At 37.8% G+C, this 19432-nt stretch overlaps 2 protein-coding genes across 2 annotated transcripts; both read right to left on the minus strand.

The window, feature by feature from the left end:
• Positions 1–2033: 2033 nt before the first annotated feature.
• LOC308664572 (uncharacterized protein) lies at positions 2034–9225 on the minus strand. Its single transcript, XM_081321944.1, has 5 exons — positions 9068–9225; positions 6938–7114; positions 5677–5776; positions 4461–4591; positions 2034–3053 (listed from the first exon to the last, which is right to left on the minus strand). The coding sequence occupies exons 1-5, from the start codon at positions 9134–9136 to the stop codon at positions 2778–2780; spliced, it is 753 nt and encodes a 250-aa protein (XP_081178070.1). The 5' UTR covers positions 9137–9225; the 3' UTR covers positions 2034–2777.
• A 1481-nt stretch (positions 9226–10706) lies between these two features.
• Positions 10707–18995, minus strand: LOC308661347 (uncharacterized protein). Its single transcript, XM_081316269.1, has 5 exons — positions 18803–18995; positions 16540–16713; positions 14836–14935; positions 13420–13550; positions 10707–12416 (listed from the first exon to the last, which is right to left on the minus strand). Exons 1-5 carry the CDS (start codon positions 18854–18856, stop codon positions 12144–12146), a joined length of 732 nt encoding a protein of 243 aa, XP_081172395.1. The 5' UTR covers positions 18857–18995; the 3' UTR covers positions 10707–12143.
• Between the last annotated feature and the right edge of the window lie 437 nt (positions 18996–19432).

The following is a 19432-nucleotide window of genomic DNA, read 5'->3' on the forward strand; positions in this document are numbered from 1 at the left end:
GAAGCCAGCAATATGTTGTCCTGTTGTTGAATCTCTAGATTAGACATCCAGCCTTTCACAAAATAATCTGAGAATGCTTGGCATAAAAGCTGGTCTTGTGACATTATAAATATACCAGAAGGAATTGCAGCCATACTTACACTTACCAAGGAATACTGTGTGGCACAAGTATGAGTTAGGGATGAAGCTACTAGCCTATCTTAATAAAAAGCATGATGGAAGAGAAAGTCAGTATCCATGGGTCCATCTGATAATGGCCATGATATAAGGAAGATAATGACTTGGAATGTAGGAGGAATCAATGAAGCTAGAGACATCAGCAACAATAGGGGCAGTGCACAACAGTGATCACTGGGAGATCAGGAAAAAAGTCCTTGATAAATTGATCAGTTCCATAGCCTATATTCTTGGTTTCAAGACTCCCTTTAAAGGAAGCAGGGATAAGCATGCTGCACCTGTCGTATCCCATTCAAATTCTTCTGAGTGTTGGTTCTGCTGAATCACAGTCCACCTGGAAAGGTTGAGCAGAATATTTGAGTGACATGTTTATTTCAGGTTGAAAGAATACACACTTTTTCACAAACACTCCTATATGCTTTTGGAAAATAGATTGGGATACGACAGGTGCGGCATGCTTATCCCTGCTTCCTTTAAAGGAAGTCTTGAAACCAAGAATATAGGCTATGGAACTGATCAATTTATCAAGGACTTTTTTCCTGATCTCCCAGTGATCACAAAGGGTTCACATACTTTTTCTTGCAACTATATGTGGAGGGCCTATAAACAAACAAATCACTTGGGTATGCAGTATGGATTGTTTTTGAGCCTCCAGGTTCCTTAGATCTTTAGATATGGGATTTTCAGAAAGTAAAGCTGTTGTCCAAAAACTTCCTAAAACATGAAGTGCTTGTCCTTGATTCAAAAACCAAGATTAAATTAATATATGGTGTCCTCGGCTATTTAAACAGACCATGAATATGGGTACCCTCTGCTCAATGAAATGTCTAGGCAATAAGCAGAGACTGTTTTGGTAGATCTGTACTTATTGTACCCAATTACATCCTGCATTAAAACTTCCATTTGTCTCAGATGTATATTCCCATACACATTTGTAAAAAGCATTATGGCTCATTATTTTTCTGATGTTTGTGGGATTTCATGGTTGTTTTTTGAGGAATTGGTCATACAGTAATAGCTTGATGAATTAATAAGACCAATTAATGATTCTGAAAAATGGGTCAGTAAGCTTTCTAGGCCACTAATTTTGCTTTGTATTGGATCCCTATTTTATCTAGCACTATGGAATTAATGATAAAAATAGGTCATGGCAGCCTGCAGCACTATAGGATTGAATCAATGAAATAAGGATAGAGTATGTTTCTAAATTTCCAGATTAAAGAACTTCTCATCTATGCAGAGAAGAAAATATTTGAGTGATATTTGATGAGTATTAAAATTGGATGTGGAATGAAAAGGATACATTTTGGACACAGATTCACTATAGTTACTCTTACCTTATTATAATGGGCAAATATTACAGACCCAACTAACTCACCAAGCTAATAAAATGAGCTTTCAAACATTAGGATTAAAGGAGATATGTTTACAGCAAGACTTTCAATGAATATCAGTCTTCAGCCAACAACAATGTATTGCTTCAATTATAAAAAAAAGCACTGTGACTGCTTTTTCATCTCTACTTGAAAATCTAACAGGCTTACAGAAATATTTAACATAGCTCTGAGATATCGGCATCAGGAAAGCTATTACATCATTATAATTTACATCATTATAATTTAAGACAATTTACAAAGAGCAATAGCCTTGGTGGAGCATGGGCTAATGCCTCCTTAAGTAACACCAGCTGCCTGCAATTAGTGCAGGTTCGAGTCCCACCAGGCTCACGGTTGACTCAGCCTTCCATCCTTCCGAGGTAGGTAAAATGAGGACCCAGATTGTTGGGGGCAATAAGCTGACTTTGTAATAATGCCGCTTGGGGGGAGGGCAAAAGCCCTAATAAGCAGGCATATACATAGAATGAAGGCTATTGCTAAGCACATTGATTTGTGCTTTAGATTGTAAGCCGCCCTGAGTCTTCGGAGAAGGGCAGGATATAAATGGGATTTTTTTAAAAAAAACAAAAACAAAATAAATACAATAAATAAAATAGCAAAAAATAGCAAAAACATATAATAATTTATTGTAACTGTTTAATACCTTTCATTTTTCAGTTATGTTTGTGTGACCTTTTTTAATCAAAAGATAAAAAAGCTGAAATTCACAAATGTATGAAAGCATTGTTAAATCCAGGGAGAAGAAATAGAATTACATTATAAAGCTCATTAAAATAATAAAAAAGGGTCCTGATCCAGTGCAAAAACCTAAGCCTTTAGGAACCAGTCATGCTTGCCAGTACTTTTAGAGGAAATGAGAATGCAAACCCAGCTTAGTCTTTTCTAATGTTTGAATAAAAAAGTCTTAATACTTAGCTATATAGAAATAAAACATATGAGGTTCTTACTTCTAATCATATCTTTAATTATGATCAAAAGAAACTGAACTACAAGTATATGATCTCACTTTTCTCTTTTCAAGAAACTCATTCCAACTGACATGTACTCGAAATCATTTCAGAAGTACTGTACAATCAAAAAGTAAAGTTTGATTCTCTTTTCACTGCATCTAAAACTGGTCCACTTTGATTTGATAACTTTCACTCAGTAATTAGTCAAGCTTGACCTCAGTGTTTGCACAGATTAGGATATCAACAAGTTTTATTAGGAGGAACTGGTCTTTTTCTCTCTTGGTATTCTTCCCATGATATAGAACTCTGGGTTGGGATGCAGATCTATAAAATGAGCCAGGCGATTGGACATGGCAAAAAAGGCTGAAATGGAGCCTATGTCCCAGGCATCTTCTCGGTCAAATCCGTGTGCCTCCAGCTTCTGAAAGTGCTCTTCTGTTATGTTATCTGCTCTGCAGATAGCAAGGGCAAAGTCAAGCATGGCCATTTCCCGATCGCTTAGATCGGCCAATTTCCAATTCACAGCCACCTAAACAAAAACAAAGCCACCAGAAATTACAAATTTCCATTTGGGTTCATTTAGGGTTAAATGTGAGATCTTTTAACATGCACACTCAGATCAGCTTGTGTCAAAAGAAATCAGAATCTTTAGAACAAAGACTGAGGAATATTTATGAATGCAAACTATAACGCAACACTGGATATTCATAACAGTGTAACCAGATAACAGATTTTTTATTTCTGCACATATTTATTTTCTTCACTAAATCAAGTTGCCCATCTCAACAACCGAGTTTGGATGGCGAACAATATTACAATTAAATTAAAAACAATTATAAAACAGTTACAACATCTGAGGGTATCCTGGCACATGCAGGATATTTTTCACTTTCAAAGGAAGATAGCGTGATTAGTAGCATCTGCCAATATAATCTTTTTGATAATAACCAAGGCAGGTTGGAGGGCTGAGTTTGCTTCCGCACTGCAGTCTGTAGAAATGGATGAATTTACTTTACTTTTATTTTATCAGAATCTCATTTCGATTAACATAAGAAGAACTAATTTGTAATTGTTACTCGGCCTTTTGTTCGCAACTGTTTTTATTAGGTATTATCATAGATACTACTGTTGTGGACACTAAGTTGATGTTGAATTTAATTACGGCAGCGAGACTTTTACTAGCGCAATATTGGAAGAAGGAAGAACTGCCGACTATAGAAGAATGGACTTTAAAAGTTTCCAATTTGGCGGAAATGGCAAAGATCTCAGCGTATTTGAAAGACCAATCACAACAGAGATATATTGTGGAGTGGAGAAGATGGATTGATTATATCCAGAATAAATATGGGACTAAAAAGTTTCATTTAGCATTTGAATAAGTAGTGGATTTATATGATGTATAACTAGCTTGTAGTTATTTTATTGAGAGTTAAAGTGCGATAGAATTTAATATTTTATTGTTGTTTGCATATTTTAGATTATGTTTGTTTGTATTTTTATACCCTGTATTTAGCTCTGGGAAGTCGGGGAGGGGGGGAGGGGAGGGGAGAGTTGAGGAGGTTTGGGGAGAGGGGAGGGGGAGGGGAGGGGTTTTGTATTCCAAAATGTACTGTAAAACTTTTCAATAAAAAAAAAAGATTTTCTTTCAGTTGCAATTTAATACAGGTGCTACGTAAACATTTTGCAACCATATTCCCAAGAATGGAATTCAATGAAGAACAAAACTGCTAAGAATAACACAGTCATGAGATACACACTTTGGAAAACTGGCTCCTGAACTTAGAAGTTACTTTCACTCATTTCTTCCAGTTTTCCCAACTTTTCCCACATAGATTCCAAGGTGCTGTATGTATTTGATCATGCGTATGTACATGTACTATTTAAAACAGAACAGAAATCAAACCCACAGAGAAAGGAAAATAAACTTGGGTCTGACCTGATCTGCCAAAGTTGGTTTCTTGGAGTAGATGCGATGTAAGGCACTATGCGCAATTACACAGTAGGGACAGTGGTTGACAATACTGGTAGCCACAATAATGAGTTCTTTGTCAGCCTTGCTTAGGTTTCCTATGGGAGAAGATGAATCTTATTTCTATAGCTGCTTTAGTCCATAAAGCAAGTATTATGAGTCTAAATTAATAGGAATTATCCTGCCGTAGCTTGACAATTTCAATCCATGCCCGATGTGTTATCATGTCACTGCAGGCAAGCAACTTCAAACAGAAGTTAAACTCTCTATATTTATTTATTTATTTATTTATTTATTTATTTATTTATTAAATTTTTATACCGCCCTTCTCCCGAAGGACTCAGGGCGGTGTACAGGGCAATAAATATCAAAATGTAAATACAAAAGTTAAAGAGATTAAAAAGAATTAAATAATTATGCCCAAGAATACAATACTAAAAATGTGTTAAAACTTATTTAAATCCAACCCCAAACCCATCAGACCAGACCAGATTGTTCAAATAGATAAGTTTTTAAATCACGCCGGAATACTCTTATCTTCTGCTAAGGAGGCCCTGGCAAATAACCCTTGAAATGAGACTGATGGCTTTTTATTATTCAGCTAGGAAAAACAATACTATCCAAATATATACTGAAATCTAATAGCTACTACACTACACTCATAAAGATCTTGCAACACAGTTCATAATCTGCATAACCAATGCATAACCAAGAAATAATTTTGGAACGCAAATAATCAGGACTAAAACTACATTTTTTAATGCACCAACAATTGAATCACTATTACAGTAATCTACACAAATATATTCACATTTTAAGAGCTAGCTTTTAAAATAAACAAACCATTCCTTGCTGTATATTGTGAAATTCTATGAAACCTTTTATTTTCATTGAAGGCTTTCAAGGGCATCATCATTCTTATTGCAAGAATTACTGGAAAACCATGTTTGATATAACAATGGTCCATAGTAACGTTTTGATTGCAAATCAGAGATTCTTCAGGGATATAAAAGCTAATGGATATTATTGTAATTGGCCAATTCCTGTTAAATAGCCAATGAAAGTTTGAGCCAATTTTTAAATTGGACCTATATTTATTGGAATACTAAATGCAACAAAATGACTTAAGAGATTCTTACCAGGAAAAAGTTTCCATCACTCAGTGCAAGGTGGGTATTCTTACCTGTCTCTTTGTTCATGATGGCATTGTAATAGGCAAAGAATGCCCTAAATTCTGCTGGCCGATGAGCCATAACCTTAAACACGTTAGGCAAAAACCCAGTCTGAGAATTAAGGAAAAAAGTAATCAAACATCATTTATGTAAGTCTATCCAACATCTGTATTATTTCAATTCACAGATGCTGTAGTTACAAGGTGGAATTAGTTTGAATTATGTACAGGTGGTCCGCAACTTGCGACAGCTGGGATCAGAATTTCTGTTGCTAAGCAATATGGCTAAGTGAGTCGTGACCTATTTTACAACCTTTTTAAGCAAATTACTGCTATTATTACATGACTCACATGCTCATTAAACAAATCAAACAAATCCCCCACTTGTATGCTGGTTGGGAAGATTAGGAAATAGCGATCACATGACCCTGTATTGCTGCAACCAGCATAACTACATGGCTGTTGCCAAGCACCCAAATTTTGATCATGTGACTCTAGGGATGCTGCGGCTGTTGTAAGTATGAGGACAGGTCGTAATTTTTCTCAGCACCGCTGTAATTTTGAATGGTCGCTAAATAAATGGTTTATTCAAGGACTACCTGTAGTGCAGTATTAAAGAGTGATGTTAATGGGGAATAATAATGGGTTGGAACTCTGGTTCTCAAGTCTTGTATCTTTCCAATTGAAAGGTCACTAGCAGATAAGAATCTAGAGCACCACATTAACTAGAGAAGACCACACTTAGCTACATGGAGTAATAAAATTATCTGCTATCAATCAGATTTTTTTAAAAAAGTCTCTCGAATATTACTTCTTCCCAACAATAGCCCTGAGATCCAATGTAGTTCAACCGATGCTCAGTCATCCTGGTGGCTTTTGTAGTTCTAGAAAGTGAGAAGAACAGGAGATACATAGCATACTAAGTTCTTGAAGAAGTATGATTGATGGCTTGATGGCTTTGCAGGCACACAGTATCATCCAAGGATCTAATCCAAGACATATCATTTAACTCAGCAATGCTTAGAGTACCCAATGTTTAATCAATGTTTAATCAATGTTTAATTAAGACAATGTTTAATCAGAAATTTTTATATTTTCATGTTCTGCTAAAAACATCCTTCACTTCAGATGCCTCTTTCACTGATACAATGGACAAAAACAGCCATCAGAAGGTATCAGAGCCAAAGGGGGGAAAATGTTAGCAAGATAGGAAATATAGTCCCCAAATAAGGAAACTAGCATAGGCAGGATTGTTCCAATAAAGTATTTTTACCTTTACTTCCATTTCCTCCATGAGCTCTACTATATCATATGGCAAATCCGTCTTCTTGGGTATTGGATAGCGTCCAATTGCCTTGGTAATATTTTCTCCTTCTGTATTCTTTGGATGATTCAGTGCTACACTTTGGGATCTCCCCCATACGTTTCCTGATACACTGAGAGGAAGAAACTAAAATACAGAACAGAAGAGAATGTTCCATTTATATAGGACAGGGGTAGGCAACCTTGGCTCTTTTATGACTTGTGGACTTCAACTCCCAGAATTCTTGAGCCAGCCATGCTGGCTCAGGAATTCTGGGAGTTGAAGTCCACAAGTCATAAAAGAGCCAAGGTTGCCTGCCCCTGAAATAGGATATTAAATGATTACTCGTATTTTTGATTGTCTAAAGCACCTTTAGCAACTTTTCGCTGGGTTACAGTCTTTAGAGCTGCAGATCACTGCAGGTCCAAGATCTAAATTCACATTTCAAACTAGTGCAGTGAGATTGCTAAACTTCCCACTTACCATTTTGAAGAGATGCTCTTACCAGTGATAAATCTGAGTTTACTGTCATGTATAAGATAGCTTTTTAAATGCAAACTGCACCCAATAGTGTTGAGTATATTTGAAAAAATTCTACAGTTGCTAAAGATATTGAGAATCATGGAACTCCTTATGTAATTTGTATTTGGATCACTGTTTTAGATTCAAATCTTAAATTCAGCTGTTTGGGGCTCAACCGTTACCAGCTTTTCATGAATGTTCAGAATGAATGAATGATTTTGTTAGCAGTAGATCCATTTTTGGAACAACCTTCTTACCTTCTGTTATAACAGTTCAAGCTTAGATTCTCTTCTGTTTGGAACAGAATATTTTATCTTTATTAAATTTATATGCCATCTATCTTACAATTGGAGCAATTCTGGTGAGGAGTATGTGAGGAGAAAGCAAGCAGAAGGGCTAAGAAACAGAAAAATGGCCAAATGTCTCCCAGTTTTGAAACTCTTAATAAATAGAAGTGAAGGAACTGTAAACTCATTTTTTTTCCAGAGATGTTCAAATTCTGAATGAAAAGATATTGGGTTTTTTTTATATAAAGGCCAGATGTCATTAGAAAATAGTGACATTGTGAGATTCACTGTGTCATTTTCTCACATGGGATTCGTAATGCTCTCTAGAGTTGTGCCAAAAACAACAGTATTAAGAAAAGGCTTTATACCTTTTATTTCACTGATGGTTGGGATGATGCTATGAACTGTTGGGAAACAGCCTCAGAACACTCTCTTTTGAAAATGAGGATGGGTTTTTATCTGCAATCCTACTTTTTTTTAAAAAAAACCTTATCTAAATATGGAACTTTTAACACTCAGAATTCAGTAAAGATTATCTTGCCACATATGTGATACAGATATCAACTAAATAATTGCCCAGTTACTTTGCATAGTGAGATGGACAGCATGTGTATATATATATATATATATTATATATACAGAGGAAGGAAGGAAAGAAGGAAGGAAGGAAGGAAGGAAGGAAGGAAGGAAGGAAGGAAGGAAGGAAGGAAGGAAGGAAGGAAGGAAGGAAGGAAGGAAAGAAAGAAAAAGGGGAGGGGAGACAGGGAAGCAACTATATGAAATGAGTCGCTGCATCTCTTTTTTTCTGATTAACATTTTTGTCAGAGACCAGGTGCTTTTGATTCTCTGTTTTGGTGAAATAATGGCCTCCCTCCATACTCAGGAAATTTCTGAAGAACACAAGGGGAAAAAAATCCGCTATTGAGAAAGGATTGCAATAAGCAAGAGTGTGCTTTTATCCAAAAATGAGAGATGATCCTTGCAACAGGCTATTTCACAACAAAAAGTGTTCCAGAGTTCATTTGAAATAATCACCGGGCGCAGTTACAGAAGATCTGTTAGCTGAAAATGTCCCTTTAGCCTCCTCATTCTTACCTACCCTACAGTATAAAATATAAAGGAGCTGAACCCCACCATCTCCCGCGACTCCCCTGGCCGAAAGCGCCCCCTGTTGAATTAGATCGAACAAGCGCCGCTCCAGGAAACCCTTCCGACAGCCGGGGTTTCTAGGCGAGGAGGGTGGAAATATTAAGGGGCGGCGGGGAGGGACAACTGGGGGAGCGCTACTCACCGAAACGGAGCCGCCACCGCGGCGGCGGAGCAGCTGGAGGAAGCCGGAGAGGAGAAAACGCTTGATCATGGTACCCACGCGGAAACAGGACCGAACAATCCGAATCGCTAGCCTTCGGTGGGTCTTTGAGGCGAGAGGAAGCACGCATGCCCGGCACTGTCTCCCCAAACCCGCCTCCTTTATGATATCATGGCGAGCACGCCTCTCAAAGCCAAGCGGGCTTGTGTTGTGCAGCCCAAGCTGTGGGGGCTCCTGATTACTTTAAGCCTGGTGTGGGGAGGAATGAGATCGGAGTTGATGGAAGGTAGCCTTCGCAACTAACAACAACAACAACAACAAGCCAAGGCGAAGAAGTAGGAAAAGCTGCCTCTGAGAGACTGTAAGAGGCAGGCGAGGATGGAGAAGAGGAGGAGGAGGAATTAAGTTTAGATGAGAAGAGACAACACAACTGAGATTTGGAGGTGCGCGAGGACGTGATCCAAGGCTGCCTTAATTGGCTTCACAATTAAAGCAGCACTAGGCTTGAAATATACACACACACACCACAGGGTTTCAGTTCTATATATTTTTTCTCCTGCTTATCCAAATTAAGAGGCCTTGGCTGGTTTCTTGATATCCTTGGGCGTTACTTAAAATATGTTTATATAGCGGTTTTCTGCTGAAGCCTTGAAACTGCTGGTCTCTGCATGTGTATATGAAGAAGGAAGACGTTTAAAGTTATTTTACTAAAAATAAAATGTTTTGTCCCCAGATCCTAAGCTGTTCATGCATTTCATTCAACATACATGAGGTGAGAAAACAAAATCATTAACAAAAAGATAAGTAGTTACTGTTCTCATCTCCTTGCAGATTTTAAGAAGAGTCAACCTGATGTAGTGGTTTAGGTGTCAGGCTAGAAACCAAGAGGCTGTGAATTCTAGTCCCATCTTATATATGAAAAGTGCATACTTAAAAGCTGAACACACTGTGGGATATTCCAATTAAGTTTTTCCAGTGAACTTACTAGAGAAAATTATTCCGGAAGCTTGCAAACTGAAGGAGACAAAGTTCATTATTATTGAAACATTAGACAAACTGTCTTACAGAAAAAGATTACATTTAAGGCTTTTTCAGAATGATGAAAAAGATTTGATAGAAATGAAGGCTTTCATTTAAACTTATAATGCAACCATATGGAAGAGAAACAATTTATACTATTCAGGATAGGAATAAAAGCAGACTTGAAAAAGACTCCCTCTGGTGCAAATTCAAGGAACAACCTTGGAGATTTGGCCATACTGGAAATGATCATAAATGAAAGAACATTGTATATAAAAAGTATTATTAATAACTACTTTTTTAGAATGAATAAGTAAAATATTTAACAGAGTATTAAAACATCTGTTTGTATGAGGAATAAGTTATATGTGCATGAGACAAATAATTCTTTAGAAGGGAAGTTAATATGGAAAACAATAAATTAGGATAGAATTGATTTATTAACATTATTAATTCACTGTGTGGTGAACAATGTGTTACAGCATAGTTAAAAAGAAAAAACATAAAATAGATCTAGAAATTAAAGATTTGTACGCAAACTATAAAAGAATAAATTCCTAAAGTTCCTAATATTGTGATTTTGAACTTTATTAGGATTTTTTTAAAAAAAGATTATGTTCAAAACAAATTATTTATGTTCAAATAATTACTTACAATAGCGATAATAGCACTTACTGTTCAATTTTTTTTGAAGAATTAGAGCAGGGGGCCCGGACACATCACGAAGAAACCGCGCCCACCCCATTGCTGGCAATGGGAAAAAAGTTCCGATACGTTGCGCAACGTCACAAGTTTGACATGTCTGAATTAGAGAGTCCTTGACTTACAACTGAACCCAGATTTTCTACTGGTAAGCAAGGCAATTGTTAAGTGAGACATGCCTTGTTTTATGACCTTTTTGCCATGGTTAAATGAATCACTATATATCATACATACATACATATGCATGTATGTATGTATATATGTATGTATGTATATGTATATTTGTGTGTGTGTGTGTACACACACACACATAACTCAGAGGACATTATAAATTGGAGTTAACCAGTGTTATCAACACAAGATATTCAATACATAGGTTCATCATTTATAGCAGGGGTCTTCAAACTTGGCCTTTTATTACATGTGGACTTCAACTCCCAGAATTTCTTAGCCAGGCACTGCCTGGCTGAGGAATTCTGGGAGTTGAAGTCCACACATCATAAAAGGGCCAAGTTTGAAGACCCCTGATTTATAGAAACAGAATAGCAGACTTCAAAATTTTGAAAGTGGGAAATTTCCTCGCCTTGATGGTTTTATCAATGATTACCATCAATATATTTTAAGTACAGATGTTTTATGCATATGTAATTTATAACATCAAGGTAAAAATATTCCTGATTCATGACAAAAATTTAAAATTACACATTTTAAAGCCAGGAAAAATCGCACAGTACCTTCTTTGTACTAATGTCTACTTCATTATTAAGCACAGACTATAAATTACAGTCAAAATTACTGACTAATCATCTCAAATCAATTATAGAATTATGTATTCTGATCACTGTAATTATATAGCAGCCTTTAAGATGATGTTACTCCCCAAAGTGCAGTCTGAACCCAAAATCAACATGTTTGATTGAAATAGAAAAGTTTAGAGATACAAAAGGATTATTTGAGTAGGTTTTCAATATTATTATAAGACAAAAATAAAATAAGCCCCAATTTTTAGAAATAGATTATCTAAACCAGGGGTGTTCAAACTTGGCCCTTTTATGACCTGTGGACTTCAACTCCCAGAATTCCTCAGCCAGGTGCCTGGCTGAGGAATTCTGGGAGTTGAAGTCCACAAGTCATAAAAGGGCCAAGTTTGAAGACCCCTGATCTAAAGTGTAGAAAATATTTTAAGTATATGAAAGTAAGCCAGACGCGCTATATCAACCAAATAGAAAATCTCTTTGAAAGTACAGCATTGCATGTAATAGAAAGTGGTGATGTCCATTAGCCAGACTTAGCCGTAGCAATGAGAAGCCAATATTCTTGTAAACACCATCAAACTTCATTTGGAAGAGTGGACCTTGTCCTCTTCTCTATCCATGTTATAGTATTCTGGGTTGGGACGCATATCTGTGAAGAGAGCTATGCGATTTGCCATGGCAAAAAAGGCTGAAATAGAGCCTATGTCCCAGGCATCTTCTCGGTCAAATCCGTGTGCCTCCAGCTTCTGAAAGTGCTCTTCTGTTATGTTATCTGCTCTGCAGATAGCAAGGGCAAACTCAAGCATGGCCACTTCCCGATCGCTTAGATCGGCCAATTTCCAATTCACAACCACCTATATAAAAACAAAGTACAAACTTTGGGACGTAACATTTTTTTTTGGTTTTATTTTCTTCAGTCATCTTTCAATATTTCTTTTAAGCTGCTATCTTTAGAGCAAGCTTCTTTTTGCATAACTTGTTTCTTCTGTTTTGTTTTTTTTGAACTTACTGTATATAAGTACAAGAAATCCACCCACACCGTGGTCACTTCCTGGCCAGGTTTGTGCAATGAAATCTAAATGAGGCTGTTCTTAAAAGTCTGTCTGAAAGCTGTTAACAGGCCCAGACTGCAGCGAGTGGGTAATATTGGGCATATTTGTACACTCATGGAGCAAACTTCGCAAGCTGTATTGGCTTTCGGTAGGTTTCTGGATGCAATTCAAGGTGCTGATTATCGCTGATAAAAGCCCTAAATGACACGAGGCTGGATTCTTAGCAGGACCGCATGATTATTTCTGCCTGTCCTACTAGATTACACAAGGTGAGCATGTTCCAGGTCTTGTCTCTGGGGCTGTATGGGAAGTGGAAGAACCATCTTCTCTGCTGCTGTATCTATGGATAGTTGGCAGCCCCAATTCTATTAGCTTTTCCTAGAGCAATGAAGTTGTCACTTTTCTCCTGGGCATAGAGCTTTCATGTTAACTGATCCACTTTCCTGCTAGGAAAGTAATGTTATGCCCACCTCAGTTATGTGCATCTATATGACTGTGGTTTCTTATCTTGGCTTTATCTTATTTTTATCCATTTTTGGTGCTCTGGTTTTTACTGATGTACACTGCTAAGAATCATACGTTATGAGTTAGGCAGGCAACACATGCATACATACTGAAAATGTTTGCTGCCCAGAGTCTTAATGGATTTGACAGCCTACAAACTAAGCAAGCAAGCAAGCAAGCAAACAAATCCATTTATTTTATTCATTTCTTCTAATTTTAAAGATCGTTTCATACAACTAGATCCTAATGAGGGAAAAGAAAATGCTTGCCAGAGACAAACAAGGCAGATATGGGGACTGACCTGATCTGCTAAAGTTGGTTTCTTGGAGTACTTCCGATGTGAGGCACTATGTGCAGTTACACAGTAGGGAGTGTGGTTTACAATACTCACAGCCACAGCAATGAGCTCTTTGTCAGCCATACTTAGCTTTCCTGTGAAGGAAGAGAGTTGTAAAAGGTGAGTAGTCCCAGGGCAGATTCACCAAAGCACAGGTTGATGTTGTATATGAATTTTGCCCCCCCCCCATAATATCATATTGTTATACAAGACCAGCTTTTTAAAAGCATACTAATGTTTTATTATGCCGGTGGAAGCAAGAATAAGATTTTTTAATAATTATATACTACTGTCTGCCACCTTCTGGGTTATATTCTTTAAATCCTGAAAGAAGCCCCACTTGCCCACAAAGTATACTGTACAAATACACATTACAGAGTCAAAACCACAATAGGGGTCATTCAAACCTTAGTCCCCAGAAATCATAAGTCAATGTGGACAGTTGTTACAAACAGACAGATTAAGGCAAGTATAATCAAGGAAGAATAGAATAGCATTCCCAGCATTATGCAAATGACCAAATCTTAAGAGAAGCAAAAGCAGTCATTACTGTTTTTTTAGAGGAAGAAGGCAATAGTTATGCATAAGTTTGGCAGTTATTTGGCATTCCATAACCAAAAAAAGAAACCAGAAATAAACAAATTGGTGATACTAAAAGATAGAGCAATGCCGTACATTTGAGTATCTCTTCAGATCTGTTCTAATGCCTCAAAATTATATTACTAATTATTGTTGACCATTTGGTACCCTATTCCACACAATAGTGGAAATTAAATTATCATGTTGAAAAGTGACTACTCTCTATTACTAGCCATTCTTCAGGATTCTAAAATCAAATCCTGTTGTGTTGTTGCACACGGAGGTGATTCATTTAAGCCAGTGAGACATGTCCTTTATACAGGAATGAGATGGTATGTAGGATCTCTGCTGCAGCCACTTCTACTGCCAGTGATAACCAGTTTCACATTTTAAGTTATAGCCTTTATTGCAAAAAGTACCTTACTCTTGTGACATGTATTGGAAATTTTAATTAAATCCCCCCTGAGCTTCCCAATAGTCTCAAAAAGGACATTAACGATCTTAGCAGGTTCTAGTATTCAAATAAAGAACATGAGAAATTGCATTCAATAGTTTAAAACTAGCTCCCTAATATAAGCAAAGGATCCTGGGAAGCTAATTGCTTTTGTATTAGACCGCTACTGAATCACCTTAAGATGATTTTAAAGCTTTTGGATATCACAGTAGTTTAATTATCTCTGTTGACTCAAACCTTCTTTGGTTCAATGATTCTTGAATTAGGAACACATCTGGAATGCAATCTAGTGCAATTGGTTTAGAAAAATCTTTTCTAAGCATCCATGTTTTGACTGCTACTCATACCTGTTTCCTTGTTCATGACGACATCGTGATAGGCAAAGAATACCCTAAATTCTTCTGGTCGATTAGCCATCACTTTAAACACATTGGGCAAAAACCCATTCTGAGAATCAAGGAGGAGGAAATAGTCAGACACCTTAAAATCACATTCAAGACTATTCAGGGAAATATCCAGGAGTCCAGAATTATTCTCCACACTTACTGTCAAGACATTCTGGTAGGACTAGAATTTCTTGAACCATAATGTTTTCAGGTTTCTTGTTGGTTTCTCTGATAACGCTCCTCTAAAAAATAGGGTGAGTTTTCATTTTAAGACAGCTACCTCCCAAGCCATAGAGGGAAGACAACCAACAATTTAGCTGGTGCTAAAACATTCCCTATTAATTATTCTTGATTCTCAACTTGCACACAAGGTGATTAAGTGAGGAAATGGTCCAAGAGAGAGGAATCAGGTGTGGATCCTGCATTCAGACACTAAACAACTGAATGAAATTCTTGGGTCCTGACAATATTTGCAAAATCTTTGAAACAATGAGCTAAGGTTCAAATACAAGGGTACTGTTGAGTAATCTCAATTCTCTCTTTATGAAGCATCCTAGCAAAGTAAGGACTTGAGCCTTACAACTGAGGCTTTTTAAGCCGAAAAAACCAATTTCTCAGTGGAAGGATGTAAAGGATTCGGGCCCAGGTAAATGGAATGTAAATGCCAGCTAAATAATATTGGGCTACGTGAACAAATAAGCTGATTGGTTTTAAGGCAGTTTTTAATAAATTCTAGCAAATATTCTTTGCTTTAAAACAATAAACCTGCAAAATAACTTAAGAGGAATGAAACTCAACAGGTACTCTTTCACCTTTGGAGTTTTCTGTTACCAGATATTGAGATTTATAGAGCAGCGGCCCCCAACCTTTTGGGCACGGGGGACCTGTTCTGTGGAGAGAGGATTTTTTCCACAGACCAGATGGGGTGTGGTTTCATGTGCTTCCTGCATCCCACAGAGGTTTCCCTTGTTTGTGCGGCCTGGTTTCTGGCATGCCACGGACTGGTGCCAGTCCTCGGACTGGGGGTTGGGGACCTCTGTTATAGAGGGTTGCTGAAATGGCATGATAGGGCTACTATATTAGTCTGAATGATAACAAATAAGTGGCACCTGACCAAGCCATTCATTGTCATTTCCCTTTTCCACTATGCTATGAAAGGCGTCAGCTAGCTTGGAAGAGTAGAAAAGGGCTAAACAAAAATATTACCTTTCTGATCCTGTTTCTCATCTAACCACAGCCTGATTGTTGTGCCTATTTTAAACATCAGTACGTAACTTAGATGAATAATAAACATGTATCAGATAGCATATCAAATCCTCATCTTTAATCATCATTAGGTTCACATGTAGAGCAGTGGTGGGATTAAAATATGTGAACAACCAGTTCTCTGTGTGGATGCCGCTTCCGGAAGTCCATTCTGGGCCTGGGCAACAAAAAATTAGCTACCGGTTCTGCCGAAATAGTGCGAACCGGCTGAATCCCACCACTGATGTAGTTTAAAAACAGCTGTCCAACAAAGCAAGTCTTTAGGAACTGCATTAACTTCTCTTTAATCTGATAATGATCAAACCCTAGTCAAGTGTATAGGAAGAGCACTTATGTTGAAGAAGGTTGATAAAGATACTGCAAGCTTCTATGAACTGATTTTTCCCAACTGATTTTTACCTTCACTTCTGCTTCTTCCAGGCGTTCCATTATATCATGTGGTAAGTCTTTCTTATTGGGCATTGGATATCGCTCAGTTGGCTTGGCGTTTTCTCCTTTTGTGTTGTATGCATGAATCGAGGTTACACTTCGGTGTTTCCCCCCAAATCTCTCAGGCATGGTTCGTGGCAAAAGCTACAAACAGAAATATAGAATATATTCCATTCAATAAAGTATATATGGCATATTGTTCATCAATGCTCCCCAAATTTAGTGAAATTAGAACTGCAATATTTATTGCCTGAAACTCTTTAGTAGGTCTGTATAATTCCAGGAGCTCAATGGGACAAATTCTCACCAATGACAAATTTGCTGGAAGAACTGGCCTCTGAGAAACACTAGTAGAATGAAGCAAAGAACGAACGAATGGACTGCATCTACAGTTAGTCCTCACTTAATCACTATCCATTCAATGACCATTTGAAATTACAACAGTGTTGAACAAATGGTAATTATGACTGATCCTTGAACTTACTACTTTTGCAGTGCTTCCATGGTCATGTCATCAAATATGGGCACTTGGCAGCCCACCCACATTTATTTTTATTATTTATATAACTTGGTTTTTAACATGGTGACACCTGACCCTCCAAAACACACAAAGATAAAAATACATACATAAGCAAAGAAAAATAAAAATAAAAAGTGTTTTTTTAAAAAGTGAAAAAATACTCAGAGGGAAAAAAAATCCTTTTAGCAATAAGTAGTTATCTAGTAGTGATTTATTGCACAATTTATTGTATTTGTTTTTTGGCAATGAAGCTGATATTTGTGATATTAGGCTAACAAATGCTGAAGATTCCTTTTAGGTCAAATGGAAAAGAGAAATGGTAGACTATGGATCAGAATGAAACCTGCAGTTAAATACGTGGAGTCTCAATTATGCAAAATCTCTTAACTAAAATTGTCCCTGTAGCCTCCCCATTCCTCACCCTAGTATAAATAATGTAAAGTATCTAATTTTCCGATTATATGTATGCACCCTGATCATAGCCCTGAATCTGCAAACAGGTATATTCAGAAGGTATAATGACATTTAAGTGGTGCAATTTCACAAAGTCTTAAATTGGCATGCCAGATTGAATTGTATAATTAAATTCACACAAAAAATAACATATTTAAAAATTTTGAATTTTGACCTCTGAGTTTTCTTTCACAGATACATTTTTACCAGTCTGCAGGCACTTTTAATTATCTGCTTTGCTGATTCTAATAACCTCCCAGAGACCCCCCACTCAAATTTAACTTTTTTCCAAAGAAAAAATGTTACAGGGGAGTTGTTAGCTAGAGTCACACCTAAAGTACTTGCAATATGCAGTCACCTCTTGCAACATTCAGTTTCCCAATAAACAGTTTGCCCAGTTGCAATAATCACTAGGTACAATCTGTTTCTTAACAACTATGCTCTGAATGTCCTCTCTTCCAGAATGAAGACATTGCCTGGGGCAGGGGTAGGCAACCTTGGCTCTTTTATGACTCATGGACTTCAACTCCCAGAATTCCTGAGTCAGTTGCTGACTCAGGAATTCTGGGAGTTGAAGTCCATGTGTCATAAAAGAGCTGAGGTTGCCTACCCCTGGCCTGGGGCAATTCAAGACCTCTTCCTCAAAGTGAAACCAATGGGGAAAACCCCTTCTGCATGATCCTACAGCTTCATTGCCCCCACTCTGAGAGTCTGGGATGGCCTGTGGGCCTTAACTCAATACTTAGAAGAGAGTGGTGTCTACCTGTGGCCACTTTAATTCCCAACTAAAAGCACCCAGCCCAAGAAAAAGCTAATCCCCCCAGCTCCTATTTGTTTCCCATCATTCCCATCCTAGAATCTTTCTGCATCACAGACAGGTAATTCCCCAACTTAGAATAGGTTTTCTCCCAGCCACAATTTTGTACTTTCCTTTACAGCACAGGCAAACCCTTAGCACTGTGTTTCTGAACCTTATCCATTTTAAGATGTGTGGTCTTCAATTCCCAGAATTGAAGTTCACACATCTTAAAGTGGACAAGGCTGCCTTGGAAGAAGCATCAAGTTTGCAAAAGAGATGTTTCCTTCTGCCTCAAGATTTCCCCAAAGATTTCACTGCACATCTGGAAGGGAGGTTGCAAAGAGAGCAGAAGAGAACTGGAGCAAACGGGATATTTGGGGGAAAAATTCTCGGTCGACAAGAAAGGCTAACTGGAGGTGACCAAGTCTTGCAGAAGTGGCTAGATTGAAGGTAATACTCGCCGAAACAGATCCTCGCGGCCAGAGTTGCAGGAGGCTGTTGAGAAGCGGCTTCATTATGGTCTTTCCCAAAGAAAGAGCAACAACAGAAGTTTGGGACTTTCAGCCTTCTACTCTCGGATCGGAAGAAACCGCGTCCAACAATCCGCCCCCTTTTCTAACCTTAGAGGGGTGGGGGGAATCACCAGGAGCAAATCAACTGCGCCAGCAAGGGGGAAGTTGCAGGCTTTGCAGCCAATGGCATGAAATGTTTAAAGGGAGAGTTGTGCAATGGATAGAAATCGGAGCAAGTCTCTCACTTTTCCAGCTTCGCTTAATGCAGGGGTAGGCAACCTTGGCTCTTTTATGACTCGCGGACTTCAACTCCCAGAATTCCTGAATTCCCAGAATTCTGGGAGTTGAAGTCCGCGAGTCATAAAAGAGCCAAGGTTGCCGACCCCTGGCTTAATGGGATCGTTCTCTTGTGAATGACAGTAGGGTTTCAGAAAGCGGCTTTCAGATCAATAGCCATCTTTCCCCCCCCCTCCATCTTTTCTTCTAGAACACATTTTAAGTTCTTTTCCAAAATCGTTGTGTGTGTGCTTCTAGGTGCCTGCTCCTGTATATTTTTTTCTTTCTCAGAAAATTCCCATT

The sequence above is a fragment of the Vipera berus genome (assembly GCF_964194415.1).
Source record: "Vipera berus genome assembly, chromosome: 2".
Classification (NCBI taxonomy): domain Eukaryota; kingdom Metazoa; phylum Chordata; class Lepidosauria; order Squamata; family Viperidae; genus Vipera; species Vipera berus.

Excerpts from the sequence above, each read along its gene's own strand:
- LOC308664572 (XM_081321944.1), bottom strand. The coding sequence starts at position 9,136 with ATGATCAAGCGTTTTCTCCTCTCCGGCTTCCTCCAGCTGCTCCGCCGC. Across the intron at positions 7,115-9,067 it reads GCGGTGGCGGCTCCGTTTCG|TTTCTTCCTCTCAGTGTATC; the intron begins GTGAGTAGCGCT and ends TCTGTATTTTAG. Across the intron at positions 5,777-6,937 it reads TGGAGGAAATGGAAGTAAAG|ACTGGGTTTTTGCCTAACGT; the intron begins GTAAAAATACTT and ends CTTAATTCTCAG.
- LOC308661347 (XM_081316269.1), bottom strand. The coding sequence starts at position 18,856 with ATGAAGCCGCTTCTCAACAGCCTCCTGCAACTCTGGCCGCGAGGATCT. Across the intron at positions 14,936-16,539 it reads TGGAAGAAGCAGAAGTGAAG|AATGGGTTTTTGCCCAATGT; the intron begins GTAAAAATCAGT and ends CTTGATTCTCAG. Across the intron at positions 12,417-13,419 it reads AACCAACTTTAGCAGATCAG|GTGGTTGTGAATTGGAAATT; the intron begins GTCAGTCCCCAT and ends GTTTTTATATAG.